Consider the following 11394-nt stretch of genomic DNA (forward strand, 5'->3'; position numbering starts at 1 on the left):
TGTGCGAAAAGCGGGTGGGTGGTGGCAGTGGGGCTCATTGGGTGCTCAGCACCCCTAAAGTTCTGACCCTAGAATCGCCCCTGATTGTGATACTAAATAAATGGAGATGTTGAAGTGCCATGTTAGTATTTTATGAGGGAATCTGTTAAAATAGTCTATTGAAGAGACCATGAGCTACTCCCACAACTGATAAGTACTTATTACAACACAGAGAAATATGAGCAATATGAAATGCCTAAAGTAGTCTAACAGCAAAGGCATTAAAATTTAGTATTTTATTTATACGTCAGCTAGCTAGTTAATCTAATTAACATACTCATAACGCTACCTGTCATTTCAATTCTTTGCATATGTACAGTGGAAAATGACTGACTTAAACTTTTTTTCATTTTTTAAATGCTGGATTATCGTCATAGTCATGGTTTTTTTCAATAGACATTAAGACACTTGGTGAATTAAAAGCAAGCCGTAATGTAACTGATGAAAAAAAAAAAAAAAAAAAAACATCACAAAAGCTTAAATTTATTTGAAAGAAAATGAAGTAAAATTAAATAAGCAGTTAACTCAAGCAAGAACATTCCACGGTGTCCGTGTCACAGTGAAGATGTTTCTAAAAAACACTTTTCTTCAAAATACTACATAAACATCACGGGCTAATACACTCATTGATGAGTGGTTTTTTATCTCTATATTGACATGTTTTCTTCTCTTCTTTGTGTCGCTTCCTGCCTTTTGACAATAATCATTTAATTTTTTCACTATTTTAAATGCATGCACCATGCATAGTTTATGCGTTATGATGATGTATTATAATTATGTCATGATGCAGAAAGTGTTTAAATTAGTCCAAATCTTATGATTTTTCGTTGATGTCAATTTTGTTTTATTATAACATTATTTTAATCCGTTTGATGATAGATCAGTACTAAAATTGTTATCTGTCAGAAATTATCTTATCATTTGGATATTTTTTATGTTTGGGAAAATTTTGTGATTAAACAGGTTGTCATTAGTAACCCTTTGAAATAATCAATTCTTCTTATTTAATAATTTTTTTTAATTGTGTTAAAAATAGTTATATGTTCAGTCACAATTCGCTCATCGTTATTCCAGCGGACCACTGGTTTATTAATGTTTAACCAAAGTGTCCTTTCACACAGAAATGGATCAAAAACATGTAAAATCACAATTGCAAATTTATTAATATTTTCAGTAAGCAGATTAAGTATACGAATACATTTACAGTACATTTATAAGATGGTTTTATTTGATCCAATGTGACTTTCAGATCAACATCACAAATGTCTGGTGGTCTGTTTGTTGTAGATCCATATTAACTGGTCTTACTACAGAATAACAGCAAACCAGATCTTAAAGGGGTTTGCATCATTATTTTGTGTTTATGTTAGAATCAACTCTGCAGACCTAGAAATTACTCCAAAATTAAAACTAAATACACTTTATATTTCTTGTTAAGAATTATTTTTATTAGGGTATGTACATGTATTTCCAAGGAAATGCTATAAACGGGGTCTTTCCTTTAAAGCTGGATGTATTAAAAATAAAAAGGATTTCATGACATGGTCAGTTTGAGTCTATTGACAGGCATTATGAGGTCTATACCCAGCAGGCACCTTGATATCAAACTGACAGCAAATATTAGTCATGAAGTCTTGCTCAAGATGCTGTAACCTCATAAATTCAGTTTGAACGGCAATTCAAATTAGTTTAATGTACATGCAGGCCAGTATGTTGGATATTCAATTGACATCAAATCAGTGTCATGGTTTTTGACGTCAGATTAATTTGCATATTTTACCTGTAGTTTGATCATTCGCCCACTGGGTATCCCACAATGCCAAGAGCTCAACCCTCCATTTTTATTTGAAAAGGCACGTCCATGAAAATGTATTCAGTGAAATGACTCAAATGACCACTGGATGGCGCTATAGTCGTGTTTAATGTAAATGTTTGTACAGCTGAATGTACAGAAGCTCATTATGTGAGGAGCTCTACAGATATAATCTTGATTTGTGCAAGTCTTTGAGCACATGTTAATACATTCTCAAGCTCTGAAATACTGCTATTGGAAATGAAAAGCAAATCAAAAACGTTTTTAACGACTACTTTTATTTTTATAAAAATACAAAACTTAAAATAAAAAAAAGTTTCCATAGGAAAGCAATACAGATGCAGTCCCATCTTTAATATCCATTTCAAATGCATCAGTGGCATACATGGCAGGTCAATAATAATTAATATTAACTTACTAGTCAAGTATAAAAGGGAAATGGTCACTGAGGAGGAGGAAGTCTGTTTGAGTCTGTGTGAAGGGCAAGATTTCATTTTCAAAGACTGAAAAGCAGCCATTTGAGGAAATATTCAAACAATCTCAATGCTCCTCAACAGAGAGAGTAGCAAGAGCTTCGGTTTAAACCTTCCTCTAACACACAGAAAACTGGACATCCATTAAAAACCTACCTCAAATCCCCCAGTCAAGTATCTGGCCTCATTTTACAAGTGTATATGTATATTAAAAAAGAAAAAGGCAAAAAATACACCGCCACAGGACTGTGAGCGTTTCTGTGCGTCTTTCAGATTTGAGCTTTTGTAACTTCTACAAATGGAGAAAAAACAGCTGCATTTAGAAGAGAAATGTAGCCGTTGTTATTCAGCAGCACATATCTGGAAACGGTGGACCTGAAGACTCGCTGGCTCTCGCTCTGGTCACAGCACTTGAGTAGGGCACGGTTTGGCTGGCACGTCCAGTGTGCTCTGGCGTCCGCAGTGGGACGGCACGCTTCCAGCACAGAGATCCTCCGCAGGAAGAGGAGGCCCCTGAGCACGGATCTGCTGCATACACTGCCTGCAATCACACAGTCACAACTTATTAAAGTTACACATTGAATGTTATTTACTGTACAAGTTTAGATTTTGTATAGTTCGGTATTTTCGGTCTTCGTTTTAATTATCTTTAAGTTTTACTAATATTCTTGCATTTTGTCCTTTTTTAAAATGGGCTCCCAATCCTACTCACCAGGCTGTGCGGGACATGATGTAATGGATATCAGGTTTCTGGAAGCCATTGAAGGTGGAGGACGCGGCCACCGTGTAGGCTCCCATGTTCTCAAACAGCAGCCAGTCGCCCACCTGCATGTCCGGCAGGCCGCACTGCTCCACGATACGGTCCAGCCCATCACAGGTCGGGCCCCAAATACTGCACGGGTACATGCGCTCGTCAGGCTTGGGTTTCTGCAAGACATTACGGGTTACAGGTTAGTCTCGGGGAAGAAACGCCTAACAAACAGGAAGCTGATGGACTCGTCGCTGTACCTTGTGCAGAGTTGGCAGGACGTGCGCATGATCATACAGAATACAGTTGAAGGAACCATAAACACCATCGTTCACGTAGTACATCAGGGTTCGGTCACTGGCCCCATCCTCTTCTTCTGTTAACATTAAAAAGAAATGAAGTTTTTAAATGAAATGCTACACTACAGATGGCTTCAAAGCAGTGTGTAGAAACAGAACAATAAGTGTTATTAACTGATAACAGTGTCTGGTTACTGACTGTGGTCATTTGATTTCAATTCTGATAATGAGCATTAAGAGCACGTCAGAAACTTATGCCTTATGAAATACAATGTTTTCTAGAAATGCTGTAAGAAAGTTTTTAATGTGTTAGAAGTTATATGCACAAAAACTTCTGTTAGGACTTCAATGATCAAGATTGTCAGTTTACAGCTTTCTGAGTCCAGTAATGTTGAAATAGTGCAAATCATGGTTTTGAATGTTTGCGTTTACCGTCTGAGGACGATTGCTCCTTCATGATGACCTTTTTGGCGATGATGTTGACTGCCAGCGTGTACGCGGACGCTACATAATAGCGGCCAGGTTCAGCAATGATCCTCACGCCGCAGTCAACAGGGAAATACTTATCCAGTGCAGGGTTAATCACAGCAGCGATCTGCCAAAACAAACAAAAACCAGAAGTTAACTTGTGTAACCTAAACATCTTTAGTTTGGTCACTTGAAGTTAAGATGGTGTTTAAGAATAAATACCTCTTCAAATTTCAGTTTGGTGTCATCAGAGCCCGGAAAGCCTCCTCCAATATCAAGCAGGGTCATGTTATATCCCAGCTCCGCCTGGTGGACGACAATTTTCAGGCTAAGCAAAATCCAAAATCCAAATGAATGCGTTTTTTATTTTTTAGTAGTATAAGGCCACTCACCCCCATGTCAAAAACATAGCGTGCATCAGAGATAGCCTGGCTGTACGTCTCCGGATCAGTGCAACCGCTGCCCACATGGAAACTGACTCCAATCACGTCCAGCCCGAGCTCCTTCGCCCGCTCCAGCAACAGACGACTGCTCTTTAACGTGGCGCCAAACTTCACACTTAACCTGCACACGGCCTTGGAGTCATCAGTGGCGATACGGAGAACCAGTCTGCAGAAACACAAGATGCGTTTACATGACAGGAAAATCATCAAAGCACAAAATCATGTGGTTTACACTTTTTAGTGATTTAAATGGTTTGATATCACATACAAACAGATTAGAACAGCTAGTAATCATCTATATGGGTGAGACCAGTTTTGTAGTGAAGTTACTCACTTGGCGTTCTCATGGCATCGTGCCACCTTCATGAGCTCCACTTCGCTGTCAAACGTCATCATCTGCACTCCGTGAGCAGAGGCGTACTTGATCTGAGACACCTGCTTGCAGGGATTGGCGTAGATGATCCTGCTCGGCTCCACACCCACAGACTGAATGATCTGGATCTCAGTCTAACGGAGGAGACGAGGATTAGAAGTCAGGTTAATACAGGATTAACAATGCTACATTCTTACAGCTAGGTGCTGCTGTCATGCACTCATTGAGACACATGGAGAAGTCACGTTTGTGATTTAGGGAACTGAGAAGATCTTCCACATACCTTGCTTGCACAGTCGAACCCGGCTCCCAGAGACGCCAGAGTCGTGAGCACAGCCCTGCTGTCATTGCACTTCACTGCGTAGAACGGTGTGACACGGGGCAACACACGCAACCAGCGCAGGTGCTTCTTCAGGACGTCTCCCAGGTCAGCCACATAGAAGGCATCTTTGTCATCCTAAAAGAAGAAGAGTTGGGATCAGAACAGAGGACGGCATATGCAATTATGATCTAAATGTAGGCATGACAAAATGCTGACTTACTGATAGTGATGACTCGTTGATCTTCTGCTCCACGATATCACGTGCACAGAATCCCTCCTCCAGGAAGGTGAAGTCAAAGTCTGATCCAGTCATAGAGGTCATGATGTTTGTTCAAGATTTGTTTGCAAAAGAAACTGTTAAAGAAAATGACAGGACGGTTATAAAAATGTCAACTCGAAAAGGTAAACACTCAGTGGCCGTTCAAGACAAGGAAAGCCCTTATGAAGTACCTTATCTTTGCATCAAGAAAAGATTAGAGACCGTACAATAGCAACACACTGACAGCCACCTGTGCATTACACATGCTATACATCAGTGTTAATGTAGTTATACTGAGATACTATTATAGTTATTACATCATCCATTTAGTTTGTTTTATATGTTTAGGTTTTCCAGTCATTTTAAATTCAGTTGCTTTAAGTTTAATTCTTATAATTTGCACTCCCACTGGTAAGACTTGAATTTAAAGGGTATAAAGTTAGACTGATTAAGGGGTTTGAGTGTGCATGTCACTTCACTGTATGCTCTCACCAGATGAACAGAAGAGATGGAGATGATGTGCTAACAGCTGTCGGACAGCCAAGGAGGTTCACCAGTGAAGTTGAATCCTTTCAGATACGCCTCAAGGCCAGGGCCAGTGTGTACTTCTCCCAAGCAAGAATTCTGCAAGGAATGACAAGAAATTATTACGTCGACCCCTTTACAGCCTGAAGTACAGGGAACAAATCATTCAAATATAGAATCTTTCAATAACTCAATGCGTTTAAAGCTTGCGTTGCATTTATCAAAGTTAGGACACACAATCTGTTCTTTATCGTAACGGTCCATTTCATGTAAAATAGTTTCTCAATGAAGCTGGAACGCGCGCACACGTGGGACACATATGATGCCGGGCAGCAACTTCGCGAAGACAGTACAATAAGTCCCTCCCCTGCGAACAGCGCTTCAGCAGTTACCCAATAAGGAGAAGTACTACTGGACAAATTATAACAGGCATCTCCGTCAGCCAATCGTGCCGGCTTCTGCTTTCGGCTCAGCCAATAGAAAGCGTTCATTCAAGCTAACGTTAGCGAGGCTCCGCAGCATGATGAGACTTCTGACGGACTTCATTCCTTGAGCTTAAAAATAACTGATAGCATTAACCAACGATTCTAGTAAACATTTCAACAACTCCACGTTTGTCAACATAGCTGGCTCCAACAATAAAGGTCTACATTACGCTTAAAGTCGTAGTTCAGCCGCACAGGAAACTGTGACACACCGGCCACGTTGACTCAGAGGCCACCGCGTCATAACATACGATGCGACTAAACGAGCCACACGCATTAAACTGATTCGAAAAACATTTTTTAACGGACTTATTTTAGGATTATCGGCCAGTTACTTGATTTTTGATTAGATTATACTGAAAGCTTATCCCGGGATACCGGATGAGACGTTAATTTCGCTTAGGTGTATCGCATAACTTACCTTAAAACGCATTTACAAAGAGTTTTCCCATTAGACCAGAGTGCTGGAAATGAAGAAAGTCCGTTGACCAACACAAGAGCAGCTGAGACGATCTGACTCACGAGCGCTGAAGAGCAGCTCTTTATATAGTTTCCAAGGCGACGCGCCAGCTGAAACCGGCTTCCTCCGCGCGCACGAACCGGTTTGTTCTTGTTTGCGCGTGAGCGTCTGGGAGTGAAGAAAGAAGAGACTTCCGGCGTCTGACTGAACCAAAGTTACACTCTTATCTGATATAAAATTAATAACAATCATCAAAATCAAACCTGTTAATGATACCAAACCCTACAACGAACAACGGGGTAAACCACGACTTTCCTAAGCATCTATAAACTCCCAACTAAACTGTTATCTCTAATGAGGAGTTTAATATTAAAACACACTTTATTAATAATAAAGTTATTAGTTATGTTTTATTATTATTGTTATAAATATCGTGTTTTTTTCACTAAACACGAACTTCTTGAATAAAATAAAAAATAAAATAATAGTTCAAAACTTTTAGTCTTAAAATATCTCGGGTGAATTGTAAAAGTGTTATTTATGAAAACTATGGAATTCCTTTTTAGTACACCAAAAATATTCAAAGTTAAATGAAAGCTAAAAAAAAAAAAGAAGCTAATTCCAAGTATCAATAAATACTACTATACAAATATTACTATCTAATATTTATTTCGAGGACATATTGAGGAAAAAGCAGGTACATTACAGTTCTTTACTTCTTTTTTCAGATTTTTTTTGTTTAAATTAAAGTTTTAGTATTGTGCCAGTGTGGATGATGTCATACGGAGGAGAGTTTCTGTGCCTTTCTAACTTTTCCTTCCTTGTAATTGGTCCATCTGGTTCCAGTTACCTCACTTTCACGACAGTCAGCATGCTGCAAGACCTTCCTGAAGATTTCCCCACCTTTTGCACAAACGTCCACTTCCTTCTTCTGTCTTTGCACTGCCCACTTTGTTGTCACCCTGCCAGATATGGTGAATTAAATTAATAATCAGTCCTAAACCTCCCAGTAATAAAAGCAGTGGACTAATTATGGTTTTATCCTGTGCATCTGGTGCCGGAAACAAATAGGCCTACATTCACCACTCTTCTAATCAGTTCATGAAAAATCACACATCACGTTTGTGAATGTACACAGAGTTGAACTTAGAGAGACTTTTAGAACCGAAAAAGCCATATCTCTGTATTTCCATCCATATTCTCACACACTCGCTGTGGCTTTAGCCCCGATCTCGAGACACTCTATGATCCATTACGAGTACATTGCTGTGGTCGGGAATACGTTTCCCAGATGCAAATAATCCTAGAGCTTTTCTAATTCATGGTGATGCAGAATCCAGACCGAGCCTTTCCAGATCTCTGATTTTCCCTTCAGAGGTCATCTAGACCATGAGGTCATTGTTTATGACTGTCCTCAAACACCACAAGCCATATCAATTTTCATGCACGCAATAATATTAAACGGGGAAGGTTCCTATTTCAGTTTCTTCCCCTTCTTTTACTATTTTAAGGCGCCATACACTTTTTGAAAGTGGCAACATTTTCCACCCTCATCAAGAGGTTGAGATGTCAGTCGGATTTCCTAATCTGTCAATCATGCAATATCCTCAGAATGCACAGAGAGGCATCGTGGGAATGAGTTAAGGACTGGCTTACTTCATGATGTCTCTCTTTTTCACTGGATGTGCAGTCGACAGTGCTCTGGTGTGTGCAGCTGGGTGTGTTTGTTTGGATAGAGAATATAAATGGCACGTGCACAATATCATCTATGTATTTGTGTTTCCGAAATACATTACACACAGGCTATTCTACCTTGTTCGGTGTACAGTACACACAGTCATGAACCTACGACCTCAAAAGCTTTACTTCTAGCAGCACGGATAGTTTCGAACCTAAGCGGTTTGAAGGATGTGCTTCAACACAAACACATAAACACAGAGAACATGAGGGGTAAATACCTGCGTAAGGGAGTTTTTGTTTCACTTATCAATATAATCATGGATAGAAACATCTCAAGAGTCCTCAAACACAACTACAAAACTAAATCTTCAAGACATTGCTATTGCAGTCATCTAGCAACCACTTAGCCATACGCTGAAAACTTGAATTTTGAGATGTCACAAAAAAAAAAAAAAATGCTGGCTGCACATAAAAACACGCTCAATTAAGACAGTTTTTTTTTTCATTAAAAACATGCATAAACTAGAATGGAAACACATTTATTTATTAATTTTCTGGATGTGCAACTCAAACATTGTTTGAGTCATTTTGAGCCAAAAATGATTTGTTATAATCACGTCCCAGAACTGTCTCACATGACTGTGTTTCCTAACATCATGTACCCGGATGAAAGATAACATGATAACTTCTGCGTGCTCCGAGGCACTGGTCATTTATTAAGTAGAGTCACAAGCTTTACTCTTTGCAACTTTTTAATATTTCATTCTTGATACTTTTTTGGCCAGTTTCCAAGGAACTGAATATCATGTCCTCTGGACCAAATGGGATGGAAGACACAAATGTTTTATCCGGTATTCCACATTTTTGCACAACTTTGGATGAAAACTTAGCCAGTGACAAGCTCTTGTACAGCGAAAGATCCCATTGTATCACTTTTCCTGAGCGTGTGTCATGTGTGTCGTGACAGTGATCAGAGGAAGGAGGTTTGTGTGTCACAGTCATCAGTGAGGGTCACCTGTAAGTCTGCTGTATTTACCAGGACTCAGCAGGTCAGTGTTATTCACAGACAGCATCTGTGATGGATACAGACCTATAAGAGCATTTAGACACAGATTATGTGTGTCACCATCAATGACGCATTCACACACAAACAGAAATCTTACCTGTTTCATTAATGTATAATTGACAAATATGCATCGTATTTGTTTGACGAATTTGTTAAATGGATAGAAATTCCATTAGTAGTCCAAAAACATAAATCTTATTTTTTTTTTAAGTTCTTTTATGTTTACATTTTGTCACTTGCCTTGTACAAAATCCATAAGTTCATGAAAATGTGTAAAAGGGATAGTTCACTCATAAATGAAAATGTCTTTCTTCTGCTGAATACGAAAGACTCGAGGATATTTTGAAGAATGTGGGAAGCTAAATTGCTGGAAGCCAATGATCTCCATATTATGGGAAAAAATACTCTGGAAGTCAATGGCTACGTTCTTCAAAATATATTCCTTTGTATTCAGTGGAAGAAAGAAATGTATTCAGGTTCGGAACATTATGAAGGTGAGTAAATAATGAAAATGTTGTTTTTGGGGGACCTATCCCTTTAATACTTCACCCAAATCTTAAATTAATTTTGTTTTATTTTTGTGATTATTGTTTTTTAATTATTATTTTACTTCCTTTTATGTAAAGCACTTTGAATTACCACTGTGTACGAAGTGTGCTATAAAATAAACTTGCCATGCATATTATTATTACTATTATTATTATTATCATTATTATTATTATTAATACTTTGCATGGTTCACGATTGAAGCAAATGTCCGCAAGCCTAGCAGGGAATACATTGGTAATGTTTTGCAATTGTTTCTCACACAGGTGTAATGTCAGCACAGGTCACGTTGCAGTTTAATGGTCACACAGGAAGAGATTCTCTCCTCTTTGAGCAGAGTCTGGATTAAACTCACTCTTGATCCTGTTACGACTCACACATAAACAATGTGTAACGTGCTTTTAGAGCATGCGCACTCTTTATGCATGTGATGACCTAAAACTTTTACATGATTCATCTGGCCGGCACATTATAGCATGACTTATAGTATATTCAGATTTCACACTTTATTAAGTGCTTTCTCCAGAAACTGGAGCATGACCTCCACATTGCTTTAAGCACATGACCGTGTTTCCAGGCAGACAGCATCTGATCGTGACACACTTACAGGTCGGTAATAGTCTCACATACTGAAGCTATCAATTGGAAATGGTATGAGACAGCACTAAAGGATCAAATCATTTATTTTTATTATTTATCAAGATGAAAACATGCTGTAATCCTTGTGCTGTGCTAGAATTATTAATCGACCTAGTGTGGTGTTCATTGTTAAAAAATCAATGCTTGTAAATATCTCATTATGCTTATATTACCACCACATTTTGGATTCAGTCTTTTTGTAAACTTGCTTCTTTTAACTAGCACAGGTTTTGTATTTATGGTAACACTTTAGTATAGGGTCAATTCACACTTATAAGTAGTTGCTTATTAGCATGTCTATTATTAACATATTAGCTGTTTATTAGTGCTTATAAAGTACATATAATGCATGACATCCATAATCCTACCCAATACCCTACACTTAACAACTACCTTATAAACTATTAATAAGCAGCAAATAAGGAGTTAATTGAGTCAAAAGTCATAGTTAATGGTTAGTTAATAGTGAGAATTGGACCCTAAAATAAAGTGTGACCGTATTTATTTTTGGAAGTTGGTAGTCGTTAGCCTCACTGATCTGAGCTTACGAATTTTATCTTGTGGATCGTTTTGTGAGTTCATTAAAAACATGAGGCGTATAAGCTCAGATCAGTGAGGCTTACAACCAACCAGCTCCTAAAGGAAAAACAAAACCTGTGCTAACAGAAAGAAAACAAGTTCATTCGAAGATTGACTCCAATATTAAGAACAGATCACAGGTCATATTTGAATCTGAACACCGCAAGAAAAGAAAAA

At 38.4% G+C, this 11394-nt stretch overlaps 1 protein-coding gene across 1 annotated transcript; it reads right to left on the reverse strand.

Moving 5' to 3' along the window:
• Nucleotides 1-1178: 1178 nt before the first annotated feature.
• LOC128031383 (ornithine decarboxylase) lies at nt 1179-6885 on the reverse strand. The gene is made up of 11 exons (XM_052619613.1): nt 6669-6885; nt 5730-5861; nt 5199-5332; nt 4940-5113; nt 4618-4790; nt 4233-4449; nt 4063-4146; nt 3805-3967; nt 3334-3449; nt 3038-3252; nt 1179-2866 (listed from the first exon to the last, which is right to left on the reverse strand). Exons 3-11 carry the CDS (start codon nt 5298-5300, stop codon nt 2728-2730), a joined length of 1383 nt encoding a protein of 460 aa, XP_052475573.1. The 5' UTR covers nt 5301-5332; nt 5730-5861; nt 6669-6885; the 3' UTR covers nt 1179-2727.
• Between the last annotated feature and the right edge of the window lie 4509 nt (nt 6886-11394).

The sequence above is a fragment of the Carassius gibelio genome, chromosome A17 (genome assembly GCF_023724105.1).
Source record: "Carassius gibelio isolate Cgi1373 ecotype wild population from Czech Republic chromosome A17, carGib1.2-hapl.c, whole genome shotgun sequence".
Taxonomy (NCBI): Eukaryota; Metazoa; Chordata; class Actinopteri; order Cypriniformes; family Cyprinidae; genus Carassius; species Carassius gibelio.